This window comes from Oryctolagus cuniculus, chromosome 7 (assembly GCF_051225735.1).
Source record: "Oryctolagus cuniculus isolate XC-2025 breed Fujian yellow rabbit chromosome 7, ASM5122573v1, whole genome shotgun sequence".
NCBI classification, from domain to species: domain Eukaryota; kingdom Metazoa; phylum Chordata; class Mammalia; order Lagomorpha; family Leporidae; genus Oryctolagus; species Oryctolagus cuniculus.
In genome coordinates, this window is record NC_142873.1 from 106,261,772 (window position 1) to 106,286,563 (window position 24,792).

At 38.1% G+C, this 24,792-nt stretch overlaps 1 protein-coding gene across 5 annotated transcripts in view; it reads left to right on the forward strand.

Moving 5' to 3' along the window:
* DNAI4 (dynein axonemal intermediate chain 4) overlaps nt 1-24,792 on the forward strand; it is an 84,563-nt gene that overhangs the window by 6,769 nt on the left and 53,002 nt on the right. For 3 of the 5 annotated variants that reach the window (XM_008265088.5, XM_017346207.4, XM_089337247.1), the window contains exons 2-5: nt 3,630-3,807; nt 8,715-8,899; nt 10,064-10,176; nt 16,170-16,326. In XM_008265088.5, coding sequence (XP_008263310.3) covers nt 3,630-3,807; nt 8,715-8,899; nt 10,064-10,176; nt 16,170-16,326 — 633 coding nt within the window. Of the gene's footprint in view, nt 1-3,629; nt 3,808-8,714; nt 8,900-10,063; nt 10,177-16,169; nt 16,327-24,792 lie in introns of those variants that run through there. The other 2 variants (XM_089337245.1, XM_089337246.1) reach the window with 2 other exon arrangements.

Genomic DNA, 24,792 nt, shown 5'->3' on the forward strand with positions numbered 1-24,792 from the left:
TCCTCCACTGCACTCCCAGGCCACAGCAGAGAGTTGGACTGGAAGACGAGCAACTGGGACAGAATCTGGCGCCCCAACCAGGACTAGAACCCGGGGTGCCAGAGCCACAGGCAAAGGATTAGCCCAGTGAGCTGCGGCGCCGGCAGGAGTAGATGATTTTAATGACACTGTGTAATTGGAGAGGAGAGAGTGGAGCTAGATTGTTGAGAATTATAGAGCAAAAAGATGAATAAAGAAGTAGACAGTATTATTGGCTAATATTTTTAAGAAATTAGACTGTGAAAGGAAGGGGAGATACTATATTAGGTAGGAGTGTATTAGTCAGATTTTTGCCATTATAACAGATACCTGAGAGAAGCTTCTTATGAAGGAAGAAGGTTTATGTTGGCTCACAGTTTTGGAGGTTCACCCTCCTAAATCAGGTAGGCTCCATTGGTTCAGCCATCTGGTGAAAATGAAGAAAGTAATAGCAGAGTGTATATGAAGGAATAATAACATAGTGAACAAGGAAGCAGACAATAGCTTGGGCCACCTCATGAGAACCACCTCAGAGGCAGACCCTCAGTGACTAGGGCCCCTTCCTAAACATCATAATTGGATCAAGTCTTCACTCAACTAGCACCACTAACTCATGACATAGGGGTTCAAATATCTATTTGAGTTGGATAGCCAAATTCTGTTCAGACCATAGCAGGAAGACATAGATAAAGGAACACATTTTAAGTTGAAGGGAGAACTGTAGCATAATTATATGTTAATGGGGAACAGCCAGAAGGAAATAAGATACAGGAGACCTGGAATTATTGGTGGAGAGTGGGTTCCAGAACATAGATAAAATATGAGTCTTAGATAAGGATGGTAGTTCTTTACTGAAATAGGAAAGAATAAAGGATTGATTGAAATGAATTTGCAGTAGTCTAAGGAAGAGTTTAAAGAAGGTCAAAACATAATTTGATGTATTTTTTACATGATTGATATTTTTATTTCCTTAGAGATGTTGGGGATAAAGTCCTTCAAAAACAGAAGGAAGGAGGATAGGGTAGGATACTTAAGAAGAACATAAATTTGGGGCTGACGCTGTGATGTAGTGGGTAAAACTGTCACGGGCAATGCCAGCATCCCATATGGGTGCTGGTTCAAGTCCTGGCTGCTCCACTTTCCATCCAGCTTCCTGCTAATGACCTGGGAAAAGCAGCAGAACATGGCCCAGGTGATTGGGCCCCTGCTACCCCCGTGGGAAAACTGGAAGAAGTTCCTGGCTACTGGCTTTGGCCTAGCCCAGTGCTGGCAGTTGTGACCCATATGGGGAATGAACCAAGAGATAGAAGGTTTCTCTCTCTGTCTGTCTCTGCCTCTCTCTGTGTAGCTATGACTTTTAAATAAACAAATAAATACTTTTTTTAAAAAAAGACATAAATTCAAAATAGTACACAAATGAAATTCATTAACTCATTTTTTTTGTAAATATGTATGTGTTTATTTGAGAAGCAGAGTTACAGAGAGGGAGATAGAAAGAAAGGTCTTACATACACTGGTTCACTCCCCAACTGGCCACAATGGCTGGAGATGGCTATTCCAAAGCTAGGGTCCAGGAGCCTCCTCAGGGTGCCCCACGTAGGCACAGGGACCCAAGCACTGGAGCCATCTTCTAATTTTTTTCCAGGCTATCAGCAGAGAGCTGGATTGGAAGAAGAGCAGCCAGGACATGAACCGGCACCCATATGGGATGCCTACACCACATGTGGACACTTAACCTACTATATCACAATGCTGGCCCCCTTGCTTATTTAAAAATATTTTGTGTCCATGATATACTAGTAGTCATTGTGCTGAATGCTAGCAATAGAGCAATGAATAAGACAAAGTTCTTGTCCTAAACATGCTTATATTCTATTGAGTTAAAAGCAACAAGCAAAATGTCAAATAGTGCTAAGTGCTATGAAGAAAAATAAAATAGGAGAACCTGATTGTTGTAATTTAGGAATATTTATTTTATTCTTGTCTGATCTTTTATGATTTGAAACAAAGTGTTGCTGAAAAGGTTTTATTTGGAAGCGTAGTTGCTTTTTTGTAATCTAAGGGAGTGTCATCCTTGTTTTATAGAAATCCTCAGTACCAAATACTATTAATGAATAAATGATAAGGTTATTCCTGTCTGAAGAAACTTACAGAGTAAACCTAACAATAAATTATTTTTTCTCTGGGGCCAGCATTGTGGCATAGAGAGTAAAGCTGCCACCTGCAATGCCACCATCCCTTATGGGCACCAGCTCGTATCCCAGCTGCTCCACTTCCAATCCAGCTCCTTGCTAATGGTCTGGGAAAAGCAGCTGAAGACGTTTCAAGAGCTTGGGTCCCTGTCACCCACAAGGGAGACTTGGAAGAAGCTCTTGGCTCCAGGCTTCAGCCTGGTACAGCACTGGCTTTGTAGCCATCTCTGTCTCTCCCTCTCTGGGTAACTCTGACTTCAAATAAATAAATAAATAAATATTTTAAAAATATATTTTTCTCCTATGTACAAATATTTTGATTTTAAATTCCTAGCCATAATGCATAAATTGATTTATATTTAATCCTCACAATAACCTATGAATTGGATACTGGATTTTTCCAATTACATAAAGAAACTAAGATCTAGATAAGTTAGTGTAGACTTTGGATCTGACTATCTGATTCAAACCTTTACTGTTATAAATGTTTCCTTTTAGGTTTCTGTTATTTAATGTAAAATAATATTAAAACAACAGAGTTGTTGCAAGAGAAAAAGTGACATATTACTATTTACAACTTTGGTTCACATAATAAAATCTCAAGGAACTTTTTTTAAAGATTTATTTACTTTTTATTGGAAAAATTACAGAGAGAGAGAGAGAGTGAGCGAGCGAGCTTCCATCCATTGGTTTACTCTCCAGATGGCTGCAATAGCCAGGGCTGGTCCAAGCTGAATCCAGGAGTCAGAAGCCAGGAGCTTTATCTGGGTTTTCCACATGGGTGGCAGGGGACCCCAACACTTGGGCTATCTTCTGCTGCCTTTCCCAGTCCATTAGCAAGGAGCCAGATCAGAAGTCAAGCAGCCTAGTGGCCTGCATTGTGGAGCAGTGGGTTAAAGCCCCAGCCTGCAGTGCCAGCATCCCATATGGGTGCCAGTTCAAGTCCCAGTTGCTCCACTTCCGATCCAGCACTCTGTTGTGGGCTGGGAAAGCAGTGGAAGATGGCCCAAGTTCTTGGGCCCCTGCACCCACATGGGAGACCCAGAAGAAGCTCCTGACCCCTGGCTTCAGCTCAGCTTAGCTCTGGCCATTGCAGTCATTTGGGGAGTGAACCAGTGAAAGGAAAACTTCTCTCTCTCTCTGGCTCTACCTTTCTCTATGACTCTTTCAAATAAATAAAATAAATCTTTAAAAAAAGGAAGAAATGGAACAGCCTGGACATGAACTAGTGCCCATATAGAATGCTAGTATCACATGTAGTTGCTTTATCCACTATGCCACAACACCAGCCCTTCAGCTAGCTATTTCATGTCTGTGTTTAGAGATTGTTCATGTTTCTAAATAAAGGTATTCATTTTTATTTTTGGTACAGTTTTCAGTTTTGGATTCTCTGTATTATATTTTGTTTTCCTTTGCTAGGAACAATGGTTCACAAACAAGAAAGTCTATTAGCTTTATTGGCGCAGCCAGAGGAATGCCAACGAAAGGATTTATTACTACAAATCAAAGCAGAATGGCTCTGTCAAAAACCACACTTACTCAATCTGACGTGAAGACACTAGAAAAAATGAATACTCCTAGCACAAAGACAATACAGGTAATACTCCTTTAGAATTCTGTTCATTTTAAAATGTTTCCATGAACAAACTGTTTGGAGTGTTAAAATAGAAAATATGCTGCTTTCAAATAAACAATGACATCTAATGTTGAAAAGCTGATTTTCTGTTTGCCATATATCATTCCTTATAGCATATATTTTTAAAAGATTTTATTTATTTATCTGAGAGGTAGAGTTATAGCCAAAGAGAGGGAGAGATGGAGAGAAAGGTCTTCCTTCTACCAATTCACTCCCAAAATGGCCACAATGGCTGGAGCTGGGCCAATCTGAAGCCAGGAGCTATGAGCTTCTTCAAAGTCTCCCATGGGGGTGGGCCATCTTCCACTGCTTTCCCAGGTTATAAGCAGTGAGCTGGATTGGAAGAGAAACAGCTGGGACACAAACCAGCGCCCATATGGGATGCTTGCGCTACAGGCAAAGGCTTAGCCTACTATGCTACAGCACCAGCCCCTATTACAACATAGTTTTGTCATCTCCTGTAACTCATTACTGGTAATAAAAATATTAGAGTGTAATGAAGAAAATCTACTCATGACTTTAACAACTCTAGTAATTTATGGTATTAATTATGGCTAGTACACTACTATTACCATACACTCCTCTGAGCACTGTGTGGACATTTCATAAAATAAATTCTCAAAGAGTTTGTTATTTTACCTCATTAGAAAACTTACAAAATTAAGATTAAATTTTTAGATTTTTAAGCAAAGCATTATATATACAGAATAGTATGTAATATAGAACTTTAAATGGATTTAGGCAATGATTTTCTTTTCTTTAAAAATCAGAGTTACGGTGGTGGGGGGAGATAGATATATATATTATATTTCATTTGCTGGTTCACTACCCAGATGATCACAACAGTCAGATCTTGACCAAGTCAAATTCAGGAGCCAGGAGCTTCATCTGGGTCTCTCACATGGGTGGCAAAGGTCTTCCTTTACCGTTGGTTCACTTGGGCCAGCTTCTAGTGCTTTTCCCAGGCCATTTGCAGGAAGCAGGATCAGAAGTGGTGGCACAAAAACCAATGCCACATTGTGTTTTTACATAGAATGTTAAAAGCACAGCCAATAAAAATAAAATTGGTAAGCTGGACTTCATAAAAATTAAAACTGCTCTTTAAAAATATTTGCTAACAGAACGAAAAGAAAAGCCACACTGGGAAAAGCTTTTTATTAAGTATATTCTGATAAAGTACTTATAACTAATATATATAAATAGCCCCCAAAATAATGTAAACTCAATGTAAATAAACAAGCAAAATGTTTAAACAACTATTTTATCACAATAGGTATACAGATGACAAGTGGGGATATGAAAAGATGATTGACATTAATCATTAGAGAAATGCAAATTAGAACCATGAAATACTGCTGCATACATATCATAATAACTAAAATTAAAAGATTTAACATATCAAGTATTTGCAGGTGTGTGGAGGAGCAAAATTTCTCATACCCTACTAATAGACAGGAAAATTAAGATACTTTAGCAGATTATTAAATGTTGAACATATACCCACTATCTCATTCTACTGTCCCAAGAGAAAGTATAATTTATACAAAGACTACTACTATGAATGTTCATAGTAACTTTAATTATAATAGCCAAAAAGTAGAAACAACTATAATGTAATTTCAGGGAACTAATACTATGTACTTAGACATATAAAATATGGACCTTTCTTTTTTTATTTTTATTTATTTATTTATTTATTTTATTTTTGACAGCAGAGTGGACAGTGAGAGAGACACGCAGAAAGGTCTTCCTTTACCGTTGGTTCACCCTCCAATAGCTGCCGGGCTGGCGCGCTGATTTGAAGCCAGGAGCCAGGTGCTCCTCCTGGTCTCCCACACGGGTGCAGGGCCCACGGACTTGGGCCATCCTCCACTGCACTCCCGGGCCACAGCAGAGAGCTGGCCTGGAAGAGGGGCAACCAGGACAGAATCCGGCGCCCTGAATGGGACTAGAACCCGGGGTGCTGGTGCAGGCGGAGGATTAGTCTATTGAGCCACGGCGCTGGCCAAAATATGGGCCTTTCAATGGTGAAAGCCTGAAAGGTTTTCTCTTAACATTAGGAAAAAGAAAAAGATGACTGCTTTTTCCACTTCTAATTTGACCTAGTAGTGAAAGCCCGGATCAGAAAAATTAGATAAGACAAAGAAAATAAATACATCTAAATGGAAAGAAATAGAACTGTTAACATATGACGTGATCTTACATGTAGAAAACCACAAAGAACACACAAACACAGACACACACACTGTTAAAACCAATTGCTGAATCTTGAAAACATTTTCTTGTTGGAGACAAACCAGTCACAAGAGTATATAAGTCACTGTGGCGCAGTGAGTGAATACCCTGGCCTGAAGTGCCCGCATTCCATGTGGTTGCCAGTTTGAGACCCGGCTGCTCCATGGCACAGCTCCAGCTATTGCAGCCAACTGGGGAGTGAACCATCAGATGGAAGACCTTTCTCTCTCTCTGCCTCTTCTCTCTCTGCTGTGTAACTCTGACTTTCCAATAAATAAATCTTTAAAAAAAAAAGTGTATCTGAGTCCACGCATATGAAAGTCTAGAATAGGGAAATCTGTAGAGGCATCAAATGTATTAGTCGTAGCCTAGGGAAGGAAGGGGAGAGCAGGGTTTGAATTGGTCATAATTAAAAGGTGTAGGGCTTGTTTTTGAAATGACAAAAAGGTTTTAAAATTAATTATGGTGGTAGTTGTATATATCTATGAATGTATCAGAAACCACTGAATTGTATACTTTAAAAGGTAAGTAATGCATGATATATGTAATTTTATTCCATTATTGAATTTGAAAAGTTAAGTAAAATGGAAAAATCATCTCAAAAATTATACTTCACTAAAAGGAACAACCAAAAACTGAAAATTGGAAGGATTAGTCAAATTTATATAAGTAATTTAATATCCTTCCTTCAAAGGTAATTCCAAACCCAGATGGCTTCACTTGTGATATCAGAAAGTTAGGAAAATGTGTATTATGGAAAAACTATTCTCCCAAGTCATTGGCAGGGAGCTGGATTGGAAGCTTAACAGCCAGGAGAGGAATCTGCACCCATTTGGGATGCTATGTCTCAGGCAGTGGCTTTACCTGCTATACCACAATACCTATCCTTTAAGTACATTTTTGTTACATTTTAAATTTCATAATTCACAGGATTAAAAATGAACCCAAACCAAAAAGCTGAAAATATGTAACACTTTAGAAAATATTAATAAAATATTAAGTGAAAAATAGTGAGTTTTTAAGAAAGCTTACACATATAACATTAAATACACCAGGATATAACTAATCTGAATGAGTATCTTTAGACCATTCTAATTTCCTGAAATTAATACAGTCATGTGCTACATAATGACTTTTGAATCAAAGATGGACAGCACATATATGACAATTCCATAAGACTGTAATGGAGCTGAAAAATTCCTATTACCTAATGATACTGTAGCTGTTGTTATATCTTAATGAAAAGCATTACTCACATAATTATGGTGATGCTATTGTAAGCAAATTTGTGCCACTATGCAAAAAATTATTTATAGAACATAATACTTGATAATAAATGACTGGTTTACAGATTTACATATTTACTAATCTATGCTTTCTCATCATTATATGGAGTGTGCTAATTTTACTCATTCAAAAAATTTTGCTGTAAAGCAGTATGTCATGTTATGCCAACAGCAGTCTAAAACATCTGCGGCTTTATGCATCTCCTGATTGCATCAAGAGGCCATATCAAGTAACTGACATGTACCATCTAGGTTTGTGTAAGAATACTCTATGAGGGGCTGGCACTGTAGTGCAGTGGGTTAAAGCCCCAGCCTGTTGTGCCAGCATCCCATATGGGCACAGGTTCCAGACCCAGCTGCCCCACTTCCGATCCAGCTCCCTGCTAATGTGCCTGGGAAAGCAGGTGGAGGGTGACCCAAGAGCTTGAGCTCCTGCACCCGTGTGTGAGACCCAGAAGAAGCTCCTGGCTGCTGGCTTCAGCCTGGCCCATACCCGGTTGTTATGGCCATTTGGATAGTGAATCAGAGGATGGAAGACCTCCCTCTTTCTCTGTCTCTACCTCTCTCTGTAACACTGTACTTCAAATAAATAAAATAAATCTTAAAAAAATACTCTCTGATGTTTGCACAGTGACAAAATCATTTAATTATGCAGTTCTCAGAACATATATCTGGTGTTAAGCAATGTATCACTGTATTTCTTATATGCAGGTACTTTAAAAATTATTAAAAGAATGGAATTAGAAGACAGTACACATTTTCCATAAACTTCTTGAAGTATATAGGTAAAACAAGGAAAAAACAGAAATTACATCTAGGTAATTTTTAGGGTCCTCCATTGTACCACAGTGAGCTAAGCTTTTGCCTATAATGCTGGCATCCCATATCAGTTTGAGTCCTGGCTGCTCCACTTCTGATCCAGCTCCTTGCTAATGTCTGTGGGAAAGCAAGAGATGATGGCCCAAGTACATGGGCCCTTGCCTCCCAAATGAGAAACCAGGATGGAGCTCCATACTCCTGATTTTGGCCTGGACCAACCCAGGCCATTGCAGCCATTTGGGGAATAAACCAGCAGATGGGAGATACCTTCCACACTTTCTCTTTCCCCCGACCCTTCCTCCTTCCTTCACTCTCCTCTCTCTCTGTGTCATGTCTTCTTTAAGTAAATAAATATATTTTTAAAAGACACTTTTAAGCATACATTTTTATATTTAGTTTTTTGTGTTTACCTAACCTGGGACATTATACTTATTTTTCTCTACTACATTTATTTATATTTCCTGTGATATATTCTTTAGAAATCTAATCATTTTTAGTTAACTCATTTTAAATAACTACTTCCCACAGGTTTTTGATATAAATGGAGTTGATGTTACTCCCCGGCCTCTTTACCATCCAGATCCACATGTTAGTGCGACAAAGCCGAGTAAATTGTTGACATCACAAGAAGGATCACTTGGATCAGACTTTATAGCTTCCTACAGTCTTTATCAGAACACATTGAATCCTAGTATGTTAGGACAATTTACAAGGTAAAGACTATTGTCTATAGTTCTTTTTAAAATATGTATGTTGCCTTTCCATTTAAGTTGTGTATATGTAACTTGGGTATCAGTTGTCTCCAGCCCCCCCAGCTTCAACTTGTCTTCCTAGTGTGCTATTTCTAAGTTCCTCTCATGTTTTAATTAGGTGCAGAGCTCTGCATTTTTCAAGAGTTCCCGTATACACACAAAAAAAGTTTGTGGAAAAAAAATATTTTTTAACTTAATGTTTCCTGAGAAACCAAAAGATGGGGGTAACATCACATACCCAGAGTTCATGGCAAATCCTTATTAGACATTTTTCTTCAGCTTCATTTGTTCTCCATTTTTGTGGAAAGGGGTAGCTTCTTCTTCTTCTTCTTTTTTTTTTTTTCTTATCTCCTGTGCTAACCTGTGTTCTTTCAGGGTTTGGTTTCTGTGTTATTTCCTAGTACTGAGTAATCATATACTGCTCTAGAGCCTACCTCCAAGTTTGCATACAGAAGCCATTGGAGTGCTAAGTAAAACAAAAGATGTTCCAATACACTTGACCTACTGTTAGTGGGAAGCTGAGACTATAAATAGAAAAGAAAAAGTATGTAATATTACAGGGTAATGTTAAATTGTTAAGTTTAAAGAAATCATTTTTGGATTATTCCATTGTTTTTCTGCTGAGTACATAGATTTGTTTTAAATTAAATATTCAGAGAACCTTTATAAAACTGAACAAATTACATTAAGATGGGATTTGAACAATGAGCGGAAATCAGGTGAAAAAAAATGAAAGAAAGAGTATTCTACACGGAGGCCCTGCAGTGATAGCTCTGTAAGATTCAGGAACTAAAAAAAGTGAATAAAATGCTAAGGGAAGAATGATATGCAGATAAAGAGGCTAAGTTTTGGATTTTTGTCTTGAATATATAAATAGCAAGGTTTTTGGACTTAAGTAATAAATTATTTTAGGTTTGACATGCTTTATTCTAAAATATATTTTAAGTTTTTATTTAAAGAATATTAAAAATCAACTCACTGTTTAAAATCTTTTTTATATTTGTTCCTTTATATATGATTATATTATATTTGATTTCTACATATGCTGACATGTTCTAATTTATATATTTAGTTACACATAAGGATATTTAAATAAAGAAGTAATGATATTAATTACTCTTAAAGGTCAATTTTAGGAAGTAGTACAGTATCTAAGTCAAGTGTATCAACAACCGAATCAATAGCAGAAGACATAGAAGAACCATCCTTTAAGCGAGAAAGACTGGCTAGTTTTACAGGTAATTAAAATATGTTTATCTCACAGTCAATTATTTATTTAGCCATTATTCTAATTATTGTTGAAAAATTGAAATTAAAAATATGAAAATGATTTCCAGTGCTGAATTATTACATAGCTACATGATAATTACCAAATGAATATCTCTACTTTTTTTTTTCTTAATTCCCAAGATGAATCTTATGAACCATCAGGCCAATGAACTACTGGTTCTGTTAGGACACAACAGACAAATCATTCTGACATATTTATGATTAGTTCCACAGTAAGATTTATATAGAATGTGATAGGAGTGCTTAGAAAAACATAATTAAATTATTTGACTTGCCAAAAAAAAAAAGACTCACAAGCAAATTATTGACTTTTGAATTGGATTTTCAAAGATGATCAGATACTTTTCAAGAGAATAAATAGGGGAAGCCCAATCCAGGCAGAGGGTAAAATATGTGATAATGCAAAATATTATGAAAATGCAGATACCAGGAATGAAGAGAATGGATGATCAAAAGCACGGTAGAAATAGGTGTGTATTTGCTTTGGTGTGCCGTAAGCACAAAGGCACTTCAGTGGAAAAAGAATTATCAGTTCAATGAACTGTAATGGAAAAATGGTGGAAAAATTTTTTGCATAGACACAGATTTTACATCTTACCCAAAATGGATAACAGAACCAAATGTAAAATGCAAAACTATAGAACTTCTAGAAAGTAAAACAGAAGGATATATATGATTTTTGGCTTTGTTAATGAGGGTTTTAAACCCACCAAAAGTAACATCCTGAAAGAAAAAAATTGATAGAATGAATGTTATTCATATCAAGAATTTTGCTCTATAAATGGCAATGTTAAGTCAATGATAAGACGTCACAGAATGGAAGGAACTATTTGCAAATCACTTATATGATAAAGGACTTCTGGCTATATAAGGAAGTCTGTTTGTTTATGGGATAGACAAGCAGAGAGCTCCCGCAATGATTGGGCTTATAAACTCTTAAATTCAACAATAAAATAAGCAATGAAAGTAAACAAAAGACTGGAATAGGCACATCACCAAAAATGATATACAGATAGCAATAAGCTTATGAAAATATTTTAACTGGTTGTCATTTGGGAAACACACATTAAAATAACAATGAGGTTAAATGGCTAAAATCCAGAAAACTGATGACAATTACTACTAAGGTTATGGAGCAATTAGGACTGTCCTTCCTTCCTTCCTTCCTTCCTTCCTTCCTTCCTTCCTTCCTTCCTTCCTTCCTTCCTTCCTCTATCCCTCTTCTTTCTCTATTCCTTCCTTCCTCCCTCCCTCCCTCCCTCCCTCTCTCCCTTTCTCTCTCTCTCTTTCTTTCTTTCCTTCTTTCTTTCTCTTTTAAGATTTATTTGAGAGAGAGAGACAGCGAGCAAGAAAGAGAGAGATCATCCATTTGCTGGCTCACTCCTCAAATGGCTTGAGCCAGGCCGAAGCCAAGAGCCAGGAGCTTCCTCCAGGTCTGTCTACCTTGTGTGTGCAGGGGCCCAAGTATCTGGCCCATCTTCTCTGCTGCGTTCCCAGGCACATTAGCAGGGAGTTGGATCAGAAATGGAGCAGCTAAGACTCGAACCAATGCCCATATGGGATGCAGAAAATTAATCCTAAATACTATAATTGTATTTAGGAATAAGGTCTTTGGGAAGTCTTCACACACTAAATACATGTGTCAATCATCATATTGTACCCTATAAATGTGTAACATATTTTAAAAAGGTAAAGAGCAGCCACCATTGTGTAGTAGATAAAGCTTTCACCTGCAATGCCAGCATCCTATATGCATACTGGTTCATGTCCCAGCAGCTCCACTTCTGATCCTGCTCCCTGTTAATGGCCTGAGGAAAGTAGCAGAAGATGACTCAAGTGTTTAGGCCCCTGCTACCCACATAGGAGACCGGAATGAAACCTTAGCTTTGGCCAGCCCCCTTTGACCATTGTGGCCATCTGGGGAGTGACTAGCTGATAGTTCTCTCTCTCTCCCTCTGTTTCTCCCTCTCTCTCTGTAACTTTGACATTCAAAATGAATAATTAAATTTTAAAAAATAGAGAAGAAAAAGAAGGTGAAGCTTAACTCCGTATCCTGTGAGGGCTTTGGATTTTGACTTTCTTCTAAAATGTACAATGTTTGAAATAGAGAGAATAATAATTTAAAAGCAGATGGTCAAGGTCATGTTGCAGCATGTACCCTTGAGATGATATGATGATATGATAGGAATGACTCCTTATCTCTGGTGTCTTCTCCCAGAAACTTATAACACTTGTCTAACATCAGAGAAACCCAAACTGAAGGAAATTCTACAAATACTTAGTCCTGAAAATTAGCAAACCTTGAGAAGCTGTTACAGTCTAGAGGGACCTAAGAAATCATGGTGACTAAATATAAGGTGGTATCTTAGATGGGATTTCTGGAACAGAGAAATGATACAAGTTAAAAGCTAAGGAAAAAAAATAAAAATTAAATATAGACTTCAAATGTAACAAAGAGAATGGGCATTCAAGAACTTTCTGTAAAATTCCTGAAGCCTTTGCAGCACCTAAAACTTTTCTACAATTACAACTTTATTAAATATTTTAAAAAGTATAGATATAGGTTCAAAAAACTTTGTTTTAATGAATCCTATGAATGATATTAATGCATACTTAACTCTGAGAAACATTGCTTGACTGTATAAACCAAAGGAGGCTTATGCTTAGAGAAGCTTGTGGTTTTAATTGCAAAGTAGGAGCCAAATGATTGTTTGGTAGAAAAACAGATTGTTTCTGAGTGGCCTAAGCAAATAAATGAGTAAATAATTTGAAGATCCCTTTTACAAAACTCATAAAGTATGAGGCTAGTTTTAAAGTTAATGAAAAATTGAATTAAAAGATAAGTTTATTTTGGTGCAAAACATAAAATCCATGCACAGTTTTTCCTAATACACATATTTTCACGAACATTTTGAAAACCCTTTGTATGCAAAGTATCCTTATGTTTGTGTACATATATATATATATACATGCATACATGTATAACTTTTATATAAACCATTTGAAAATGGAAGAAAATAAACTGTTTTGTTATACAATTGTACTGTAATTTTATTGTACCCATTGTAGCATATGTAGTAGCCCAGAAAGTCTTCATAAGTTGCTCTTTATCTTATTTATTTATTTTTTTTGACAGGCAGAGTGGACAGAGAGAGAGTTGGTTCACCCCCCAATGGCCTGCTACGGCCGGTTCACTGCGCCAATCCGAAGCCAGGAGCCAGGCGCCTCTCCTGGTCTCCCATGGGGGTGCAGGGCCCAAGCACTTGGGCCATCCTCCACTGCACTCCCGGGCCACTGCAGAGAGCTGGCCTGGAAGAGGGGCAACTGGGACAGAATCCAGCACCCCAACCGGGATTAGAACCTGGTGTGCTGGCACCTCAGGTGGAGGATTAGCCCAGTGAGCCGCAGCACCAGCCCATAAGTTGCTCCTTATTAAGGTCTCTTAAAGTAGCCAAATGATTGTATCCCATTCCTGAATCCAGTTCTGAATTAATTGAAAAATGTGATAAGAGTTTATATGCTAGATTGGAGTCAAAGCATCACATTATAGATGGAAATCTTCTGTTAAGCCCCTAAAGTTGACAGATTCATCCACCCAGTCGCTAAAGATTCTCGACCACCTCAAACCTTTTTCTACCCTCTCAAGGGGCTTTATGAGTTAGTTGTGGAGAGCAGCCAGGATTGTCATACTAGTCTGGAACTCCATCCTAAAAGGACCCTGGAAGTGCAGAAACTTGTGTTTCTTCCATCACTGTCAGTAAAGACTTGCAGACAAGGCAGATTGGTAGATTTATAATTCTTTTCTAGGTTGAGACAGAGGTGCAGTTAAGTAAGGTATGTTGTAAAACTCGTATAGAGCTAGGAAATCTGACCCATAAAGTGGGCAGATTCTATAGCTACACAGTATAGTTTGAAGTAGTTTCACAACATATATTAAATTCAAGTAGCATTCAGGAAATGATTGATACAGAAATCCAGGAAAATCCTATTTGCTAACCTAGGGCCATGTCTCTGACTATGTCTTCTGCCATTGAGAAGGTTGACTGCAGTTCAGTGTTGTAGCACAGTGAGTGAGACTGCTTGAGACACCCACATCTTGTATGAGTCTCAGCTCGAGTCCCAGCTGCTCTGCTGGATTGGAAGCAGAGTCCCAGCTGCTAGTACTTCTGGAAAGGCAGCAGATTATGGCCCAAGGGCTTGTGCCCCTGCCAACCCACATGGGAGACCTGGGTGGAGTTCCTAGCTCTTGGTGTCTGCCTGGCTCAGACTTCATATTGCAGCCACTTGGAGAGTGAACCAAGAGATGGAGGATCATTTTTTCTCTCTGTCTCTTCCTCTGGTTCTGTCACTCTGCATTTCAAATCAATAAAATAAATCTTAAAAAAAAGGCAGGTTGACTACACTATTACTTTCCTCAACAATAACAGGTAACTGAGATGTTACTACATTAGGTTTTAGATATGCGATATGTCCAATAAAAGATTAGTTATTTTTATAATTAGCATGTCTGTGCCACAATGTTACTTTGAGGTGTATGTAATTAAATCATAAATGAAGATTTGGTGGTCTAAAAGTAAGAAAGGTCCAAATACCAGGAGCATAAAATTCTAATCTCAAAACTGTCGATATTCCTGTATGGCCTTAGACTTCTCATAAACTCTCTATTTCTCATTTCCTTCATTAACAAATAAAATATTTGGCTAGATACACCTCCTCTTATGTCCATGTGGACAATTCATTTACTTTTTTACTTATCCTGTTTATCTTAGCCAGATTTCCCTATACAAATCACATCTTTCCCTTATTTGTACAAATAATAAAAATTGAAAAGTGAGGACCGACGCTGTAGCATAGTGGGTAAAGCTGCTGCCTGCAGTTTTGGCATCCCATATGGGCACCGGTTCGAGTCCCAGCTGCTCCACTTCCCATCCAGCTCTCTGCTATGGCCTGGGAAAGCAGTAGAAGATGGCCCAAGTGCTTGGGCCCCTACACCCACGTGGGAGACCTGGAAGAAGCTCCTGGCTCCTGTCTTCAGATCAGCGCAGCTCCAGCCATTGCGGCCAATTGGGGAGTGTATCCTTGGATGCAAGACCTCTCTCTCTCTCTCTGCCTGTCTCTCCTCTCTGTGTGTAACTCTGACTTTCAAATAAATAAATAAATATTTTTAAGTCATCCTAAGAGAAGACTGAGCCTTAGTCTGGAAAATGTTACATTCTTTAAGTCTTATTTTCTTATAGTTACTCAGGTTTGCTCCCATATTCTCCCTGAACAGTGCTAACAGTCACTAGCCTCAGTCTCACTATAAACATGTGAGCATGTCCTTGGAATTTTTTTTTTACTTTATTTTTTTTTTTTGACAGGCAGAGTGGACAGTGAGAGAGAGAGAGAGAGACAGAGAGAAAGGTCTTCCTTTTGCCATTGGTTCACCCTCCAATGGCCGCCACGGCAGGGGCGCTGCAGTTGGCGCACCACGCTGATCCGATGTCGGGAGCCAGGTACTTATCCTGGTCTCCCATGGGGTGCAGGGCCCAAGTACTTGGGCCATCCTCCACTGCACTCCCTGGCCACAGCAGAAAGCTGGCCTGGAAGAGGGGCAACCAGGACAGAATCCGGCGCCCTGACCGGGACTAGAACCCGGTGTGCCGGCGCCACAAGGTGGAGGATTAGCCTAGTGAGCCGCCGTGCCGGCCTGTCCTTGGAATTTAGACAATGGATATAAGACTGGGTAGACTTGACATGTTAGGAAGGACATATATTATGGACTATAAGATCCATCTTAGTTTCAGAGAAGTCAAACAGACTATATCTAACAATGTGGTATGGTTCTTATTCACATAGAATCACATGTAATGTATTACCCATTATGGTAATTTAGTGACTTTAAAAATGCAAACTAAAAATAGCAATTAGTAAATTGTGTTTATTAAATGATGTGTTTTAGATTTACAAGTTATGAGGGCAATACATGAAACAATTATAACAAAAGAAGACCTGGAGAAAAATATAGATATAATACTCACAGAGACAGAAACACTGAGATTGTTTGACCTGCCAACAGTCATGATCTCTGTAGAATCGGATGAAGCTGAGGAAGTGAGGTATGTATGGTTCAACAGTCTATATTTCTTCCATGATTCAGATGCTCAGTCAGTGGTCTGTTCCTTATTTTTGTATGGATTCCTAGATGTACACTGAGGATGCATATACCCTGTGAGGTTATGTATAAATTTATAAATGTGTTCTGTGAAATTACATGGGAAGTGTTTATGTTGCATGTAAATTTTTCTAGTGGGATAGCCCCCAGCTTTACTACATTCTTTAGTAAGTTGGTGACTTTTAAGGGAAAAAGGAGAGACACTAGTCACCAAGTACAAAGTTATGGTTAGATAGGAAGAGTAAGTTGTGGCACAGTAAGATGACTATGGTTACTAGTAATGTGCATTTCAAGAAAACCAGATAAAGGATTTAGAATATTATGATCACAAAGAAAAGATAAATGTTTGAAGTGATATATATTCTATTTACTCTCATTTGATCACCACAAAAGGTATGCACATATCAAAGAACCACATTGTACCCCTAAATATGTACAATTCCTATTTTTCAATTAAAATTAAACTTAAAAATAATTTGTTCAATTTCTAAGTCAAAAGGAAACTTTCAAACCTCATTGTCAGCCTTGATTAATTTTTCTTTTATGCTTATATAAATTATTTTCACTTTAAAAAGGAAGGACTGGCATTTTTAAAATTTAAGATGGTAATATATGTTATAAGGAAATAAATTTATAATGTTACAGCAGATTTTAGATTTCTCTATTAATGAACATAAATATATTATTGTTTCTTGCTTCATGTATTTTGATAGTCTGTTAGATGACTACATAGTATTATTATGTCTTCTTAAAGAATTCTTTATTATTTTGTAATGCTCCTCTTTATCCCAGGTAAGTTTTCTTTCACTGAATTCTTTCCTGTCTGAAGTTTTTAAAAAAGATTTTATGCAGGAGCAAGGATAGCTGAATAGGGAAGGATTTACTGCTCTAGGCTAGGGGTAAATAGTAGAAAAAAATAGTGGAGGGAGAGTACATTTTCAGGGGAAATTTAATGGAATGAAGAGGTATGCCACAGACTGGTGTGGAAGGTGCTGATGTGCAGCATAAGCACAGACAAAACACATGACACCAGCAGCCAAGAGCCAGAGAAAGTGCAAGCTTTGGAGACTGAGGTGAGATAGGACTGCAGCAGCCCATGACAGTGCAGATGTAGCTGGAGGGAGAGCATGGGCTGATTCCGACCTGTAGCCCTGAGCAGAATAGGGTACCAGTGAACCCAGTGCAAAAAAAGGGGCAGGTTTCTCTGCTCATCCACTCCACAACAGTGCCTGGCAACTGGCTGGGAGAGGGCAGGCACCATTTTGGGCATAAGCAGCAACTGCAGAAACGCTTGTGCGTGGGCCCAATAGCTAGCCATCTTGTAAGCAGTATTGTGGCAGCAGCTTGTGTGCATGTACCCTACAACCAGTGGGAAGAAGCCAACATTCAGCCTATGGCTCTTGGGCATGCATGTAATTGAGAGATTCTACCAGAGGGAAAAATCTGTATTCCTATTGACTCTGAGTCTGACTGGGAGGATTAACAGGGGGTTTGGCACACACGAAGAACTGTGATGTGCCCCCACCCTCTCAACATATCTCAGGCTACCGGGCTCAAGATGCCTAGGTGGAGCACCAATAGGAAGCTGGCTCTAGGAACATCTCTGCCTCTCTGTGGATTGGACAGGCTAGCAGGGTAGAGTGAATCTTCTGTACCCTGTGACTGTGGGAGCCTTGTGTGTTGAGACTGGAGGAACTCTGTGACTGCGCAAGAGGGCACAGGGTGTAGCTGGGTCTCGGGGCAATCATTGTGTGCTGCTCCATACATTCAGAACTCCCTCATTGCCTGGGGTAGGACATTGCAATGGAATCTGTGCTCACACTGAGAATTTCACAGATCCTTTTTGTGGTTCATAAGGCAACACAGGTGAGCTAACACTTGGACATTGATTACCTAGAAAGAGAGGAGCTGAGGGTGTGATTACACCAATACAGGTGATCAGATCCTCCCCTTCTGCTAAAAAGCAGAAATCAACCATGCCCAACTTGGGTGTTACCCTGAATACTCACCCCACCCTGGAGTACTGACCAGAACTCCTTGGCCTAACACAGCACATCTCTGGGTATTCACTGAAAGAGCAGACATTCCACTAAGCCACAGAAGAATAGGTCATATATAAAAGCCATCAGAGGAAAAAAAAAACAACAAGTATTTCCACAAATATCTAAAAATAAACACAGAAATTCAAGAAACAAGAATAAGGAGACAACATGACCCCCCAAAGGAACACAACAACACTTCAAAATTACAATGTGAAGATGAAGAGATTCATGAAATGCTTACAATGGAATTTAAAAGATTTATCATAGGATTACTCAGAAGCAATGACAAGCAAATCCACGAGTTAAAGAAATCCATACATAACATGAATGAATATTTTTCCATGAAATTGAAATTATGCAGGGAAATCAAAATGAATATTAGAAATAAATAATTTAATATTTCATTTAAAAACATAGTGGAAAGCCTCAACCACAGACTTGGTCATGCAGAATAAATAATATCTGAGCTAGGAGACAAATCTTTGGAAAAAGAAAGGGACATCCGAGTACACAAGACACATAGAACTCCTTACAAACATGACCAGAATATATCTTTACTACAACACATTGTAGTCAAAGTTTTAACTGTAAAACATAAAAGATTCTAAAATGGGCACAAGAGAAATGCCAGATTACTTTCAGAGGATCTCTAATCAGACTCACAGCTAACTTCTCATCAGAAACACTACATGCTAGAAGAGAATGGAGAGACATAATCCAAGTCTTTAAAAAAAAACTGTTAACCCAAAATCTTATAATTTGAAAAGCTGTCATTTATGAATGAAGGTGAAATAAAGGTCTTCTATAATAAACAGAAATTGAAAGAATTTGTCACCACTCATCCAGCCTTACAAAAGATGCTTAAGAATGTGCTACACACAGAAACACAGAAAGATAATCATCATTATGGAAATACAAAGAAAACAATGGGAATATTTGCAGAAAAATAGCAGGGTCAAGTCATGATTTACCATTGGCAATCTTGAATGTAAATGACCTAAATTCTACAATTAAAAGATACACGCTGGCTGAATGGATTAAAAAACAAAAAATAAGAGTGAGAATAAGAGATGGAGGAGGAAGTGTGGGTGGGAGTGGGTGGGAAGGCAGAGTTGGTGGGAAGAATCACCATGTTCCCAAAGTTGTTATTATGAAATTTGTAACTGTAAAGCTGTAAAGTTCTGCATACATTCCTATGGACTTACTTCTAAGGGTACAATTTAGGAACTTGACATGGGACCCCAAATCCCATTAAGCTGGGTGTTAAAGATGTCATCTTAGGTGTTAAAGTGATCATATGTATAAGATTAAGTGTTAAACTGATCATATAGACATAATTAAGTGTTAAAGTGATCATATAAATAGGACTAAATGTCTGGTAGTAATAATAATAGAATTAAAAATGAGTGAATTCTCCAACATGGAAGCAGTCCATACAACAGACTCATAGAATGACAATCTCTTTAAGTAGCACTTTGACCTCAGAATCAGCCTGTAGGGCATTCTGGTCTGGCTGAAAAGCTTATGAGAGCATTTCAGGCATGGAAAGCCAAGACACCATGGCAAAAAGTGTCCTATGTAAGTGAGACCTCAGTGGAAAGAAGTGGTCATCAAAGAAGGATGTACTTTTCTCTGAGTGGAGAAGAGAACTTGCACTTTGCGTATGGCCTTGTATAAATACTGAAGGATATTGTGGATTCAAAAGGCTTCCATAGCCTAGGCAGCTCATGTGAAGAGCCTTGTGTGATCACTGATGTCATACACAAGAGTGTTAATTGTTAACAACAGGAGTCACTGTGCACTAATTTCCCATGCAGGTATTCTGTCCTAAAAGAGTTGTATTGTGGGAGTTAATAGTAAAACTTGAACTTCTTCTGAAAGATTTAATACATTTTATTGTATTAAGTGGAGGATGATCTTTTGTCTCACAAGTTACAGTTATGTCTAAGTGCTCACAAAAGATATATCATTCTTGTATTCTTCTTTAAAGTTAATTAAGTTTCTCAAAAAAGATTGCTTAAAAAGAAGTGAAAGCAACTTCAAGATGCAATGACTTTGAACAGCCCTTGTCTGGACTGTTGAGGGACATTTTTTTCATACAATTTGTTGAACTCTTTACTTAGCAGAGTTAATCTTCTATGTATAAAGTTAATTGAAATAGATCCTAGTAAAAAAATAAGACTGGGAATAGGGAAGGGAGGAGGAAGAGGCATGAGAGTGTGTGTGTGTGTGGTGGGAAGAATCACTATGTTCCTAAAGTTGTATTGATGAAATGCATGAAGTTTGTATTCCTTAAGTAGGAGGTATCTTTGGGGAAAAAATACCCATCTATTTGCTGCTTGCAAGAAACACATCTCACCAACAAAGATACACACAGGTTGAAAGTGAAAGGATGGAAAAAGATACTCCGTGTTGATAGAAAGCAGAAATGAGCAGGTATAGCCATTCTAACATCAGACAAAATAGACTTTAACACAAAAAACTGTTAAAAAAGACAAAGGAAGGCACCATGTAATGATTAAGGGATCAAACTGAATAGGAAGATGTGACTATAATAAATGTTTATGCACAAAACCACAGGATGCCTTGCTATTTAAGACAAATGTTAATAGATCTAAAGGGAGAGATAACACTCCAAGACAATAGTAATGGGGGACTTCAACACCCCACTGTCATCAGTGGACAGATCAACTAGACAGAAAATCAACAAAGAAATAATAGAGCTAATCTACATTATGGACCAAGTGGACCTAACTGATAGCTATAGAACCTTTCATCCCACAGTTGAAGAATATACATTGATTTTATGAGTGCATAGAATATTCTCTAGGATAGACCATAAGGCAGACCATAAAGCAAGTCTCAGCAAATTCAAAAAAAATTGAAATCATATCATTCATCTTTTCTGACCACAATGAAATGAAGCTGAAAATTAAAACTGAAGAATCTCAAGAACTTATGCAAACAGATGGAATCTGAACAACATGCTCCTAAATTAACAGTGAGTCATAGAAGAAATCAAAAAAGATATCAAAAACTTTTTTGGAAATGAATGAAGGTGACAATATAACATATCAAAACTTATGGGATACAGCAAAAAAGTGTAAAGAAGAAGGCTATAGCAATTGCTGCCTACATCAAGAAATCAGAAAGGCACCAAATAAATTTACTGTTAATGCATCTCAAAGACCTAGGAAAAAAACCAAAATTGGTAGGAGAAAAGAAATAATTGGGGCCAGTGCCATGGCTCACTTGGTTAATCCTCTGCTTGCGGCACCAGCATCCCATATGGGCGCCGGGTTCTAGTCCCAGCTGCTCCTCTTCCAGTCCAGCTCTTTGGTGTGGCCTGGGAAGGCAGTGGAGGATGGCCCAAGTGCTTGGACCCCTGCACCCGCATGGGAGACCAGGAAGAAGAACCTGGCTCCTGGCTTTGGATCAGCACAATGTTGGCTGTAGTGACAATTTGGGGAGTGAACCAACAGAAGGAAGACCTTTCTCTCTGTCTTTCTCTTTCTCACTGTCTATAACTCCACCTGTCAAATAAATTAAAAAAAGAAATAATTGAAATTATAGAAGAAACAAACAAAATTGAGACCAAAAATAAAGATTAAATGAAGAATTGGTTTTTAGAAAAAATAAACACAATTGATAGAACATTGGCCCAACTAATAAAAAAAGAGAGAAAAAACACAAATCAATAGAATCAAAGATGAAAAACAAAATGTAGCAACAGATACTACAAAAATAAAAAGAATCATCAGGAAATACTACAAAGAACTATATGCCAACAAATTGGAAAATCTAGAAGAAATGGATAGATTCTTGGACAAATACAATCTACAGAAATTGAGTTTTGAAGACATAGAAAACCTAAATAGACCAATAACCAATATGGAATTTGAATCAGTAATAAAGACCCAACAGAAAAAAGCCCAGGACTGGAATGCTTCACTTTTGAATTCTACCAGACATTTAAAAAATATCTAATCACACATTCTTTTCAAGTTGTTCAAAACAATTGAAAAGGAGGGAGTCTTCCTAAACTCCTTCTATGAAGACAGCATAACCCTAATTCATAAACCAGGAAAAGAAACAATAGAGAAAGAGAATTATAGACTAATATCCTTGATGAACATGAGTGTAAAAATCCTCAACAAAATACTAGCTAAGTGAATCCAACAATACATCAGAAAGATCATTCACCCTAACCAAGAGAAATTTACCCCTGTTGTGCAGGGATGGTTCAATATTCACAAATCAATAAATATGTGATACATCACATTAACAAACTGAAGAACAAAAACTGTATGATTCTCTCAATAGATGCAGAGAAAGCATTTGATAAAATGCAACAACCTTTTGTGATGAAAATCTTAAGCAAATAGGGTATAGAAGGACCATTCCTCAACACAATCAGGCAATCTATGACAAAACCACATACAACATCTTATTTAATGTGGAAAAGTTGGAAGGATTCCCACCAAGATCCAGAACCAGATAAGGATGCCCACTCTCACAATTGCTAGTCAATATAGTCTTGGAAGTTTTAGCCATTGGACAAGAAAAAAAAATCAGAGGGATACAAATTGCAATAGAGGAAATCAAACTTAACCCTGTTTACAGATGACATGATTCTATATATAGGGGAACCAAAAGACTGCACCAAGAGACTAATGGAAGAGTTTGGTAAAGTGGCAGGATCTAAAATTAACACAAAAATCAATAGCCTTTGTATACACAGACTGCCAAGGCTGAGAAAGAACTACTTTCCCACTCACAATAGCTACAAAAACTATTAAATACCCTGGAATAATTTTACCAAGGAAGTCAAGGACCTCTACAGTGAAAATTTCAAAAAATCAAAGAAAGAAATACAATAAGACAAAAAAAATGGAAAAATCTTCCATTTTCATGGATTGGAAGAATTAATATCAAAATGTCCTTACTATCAGATTCAATGTAATCCCAACCAAAATACCAATGACATTCTCCTCGGATCTAGAAAAAAATGATGCTAAAATTCATGTGGAAACACAAGAGACCTTGAATAGCTAAAGCAGTCTTATATAACAAAAACAAAGCTGTGGGTCTGGCACTGTGGCATAGTAGGTAATGCCAATTCTTGCAGTTCTAGTATCCCATATAGGTACCAGTGCAGGTCCTGGATGCTCTACCACCTATCCAGCTCTCTGCTATGGCCTGAAGAGCAGAAGACAGCTCAAGTCCTCAGACCCCTGTGCCTACCCTGGAGACCCTGAAGAAACTCCTGACTCCTGGCTTTGGATTGGCTCAGCTCTGGCCATTGTGGCCATTTGGGGAGTGAACCAACAGGTGAAAGATTTCTCTCTCTGTCTCTGCCTCTCTGTATCTCTGCCTTTCAAATAAAATAATTATCTTTAAAAAAAGCAAAACTGGAGACATCACAATGCCAGATTTCAAGACATATTACAGGCAGTTTGATACTGACAAAAATTACACATGTAGACCAATGGAACAGAATAGAAACTGCAAATGAGTCTGCATGTCCACAACCAAGTTGTCTTTGACAAAGGAGCTAAAATCAACTCCTGGAGCAAGGATAATCTTTTCAACAAATTGTGCTGGGGAAACTGGACCTCTGCCTGCAGAAGTATGAATCAAGAACCTTCCCTTATACCTTACACAAAAATCCACAGCACTGTGATGTAGCAAGTAAAGCCACTGCCTGTATTGCTGGCATCCCATATGGGTGCCAGTTTGTGTCCCATCTGCTCCACTTCCAATTCAGCTCTCTGCTATGGCCTGGGAAAGCAGTAGAAGTTTTCCCAAGACCTTGGGCCCCTGCATCCATGTGGGAGATCCAGAGGAATCTCCTGGCTCCTGGCTTTGGAGCAGCACAGCTCCAGCCATTGTGGCCATCTGTGGAGTGAACAAGCAAGTGAAAGACTCTTCTCTCTCTCTCTCTCTCTTTCTCTGTCTCTCTCTCTCTCTGGCCCTGCCTCTCTGTATCTCTATCTTTCAAATAAAATAAATAAATCTTTAATTGATCAAAGACTTAAATCTATGACCAGATACAATCAAATTACTAGAGAACCTTAGGGACACCCTGTAAGACATTGACATAGGCAATGACTTCTTGGAATAGATCCCAGAAACACAATCAAAGCCAAAATTGACAGATGGGTTACATCAAGCCAAGAAGCTTCTCCACTGCAAAAGAAACACCCAGAAAAGTGAAAAGGAAGCCAACAGAATGGGAGAAAATATTTGCAAACTACTCAACTGAAAAAGGATTAACATAAAGAATCTATAAAGAGTTCAAGAAATTTAAGAACAAAACAAATAACCCAGTTAAGAAATGGACAAATGATTTGAACAGGCATTTTCCA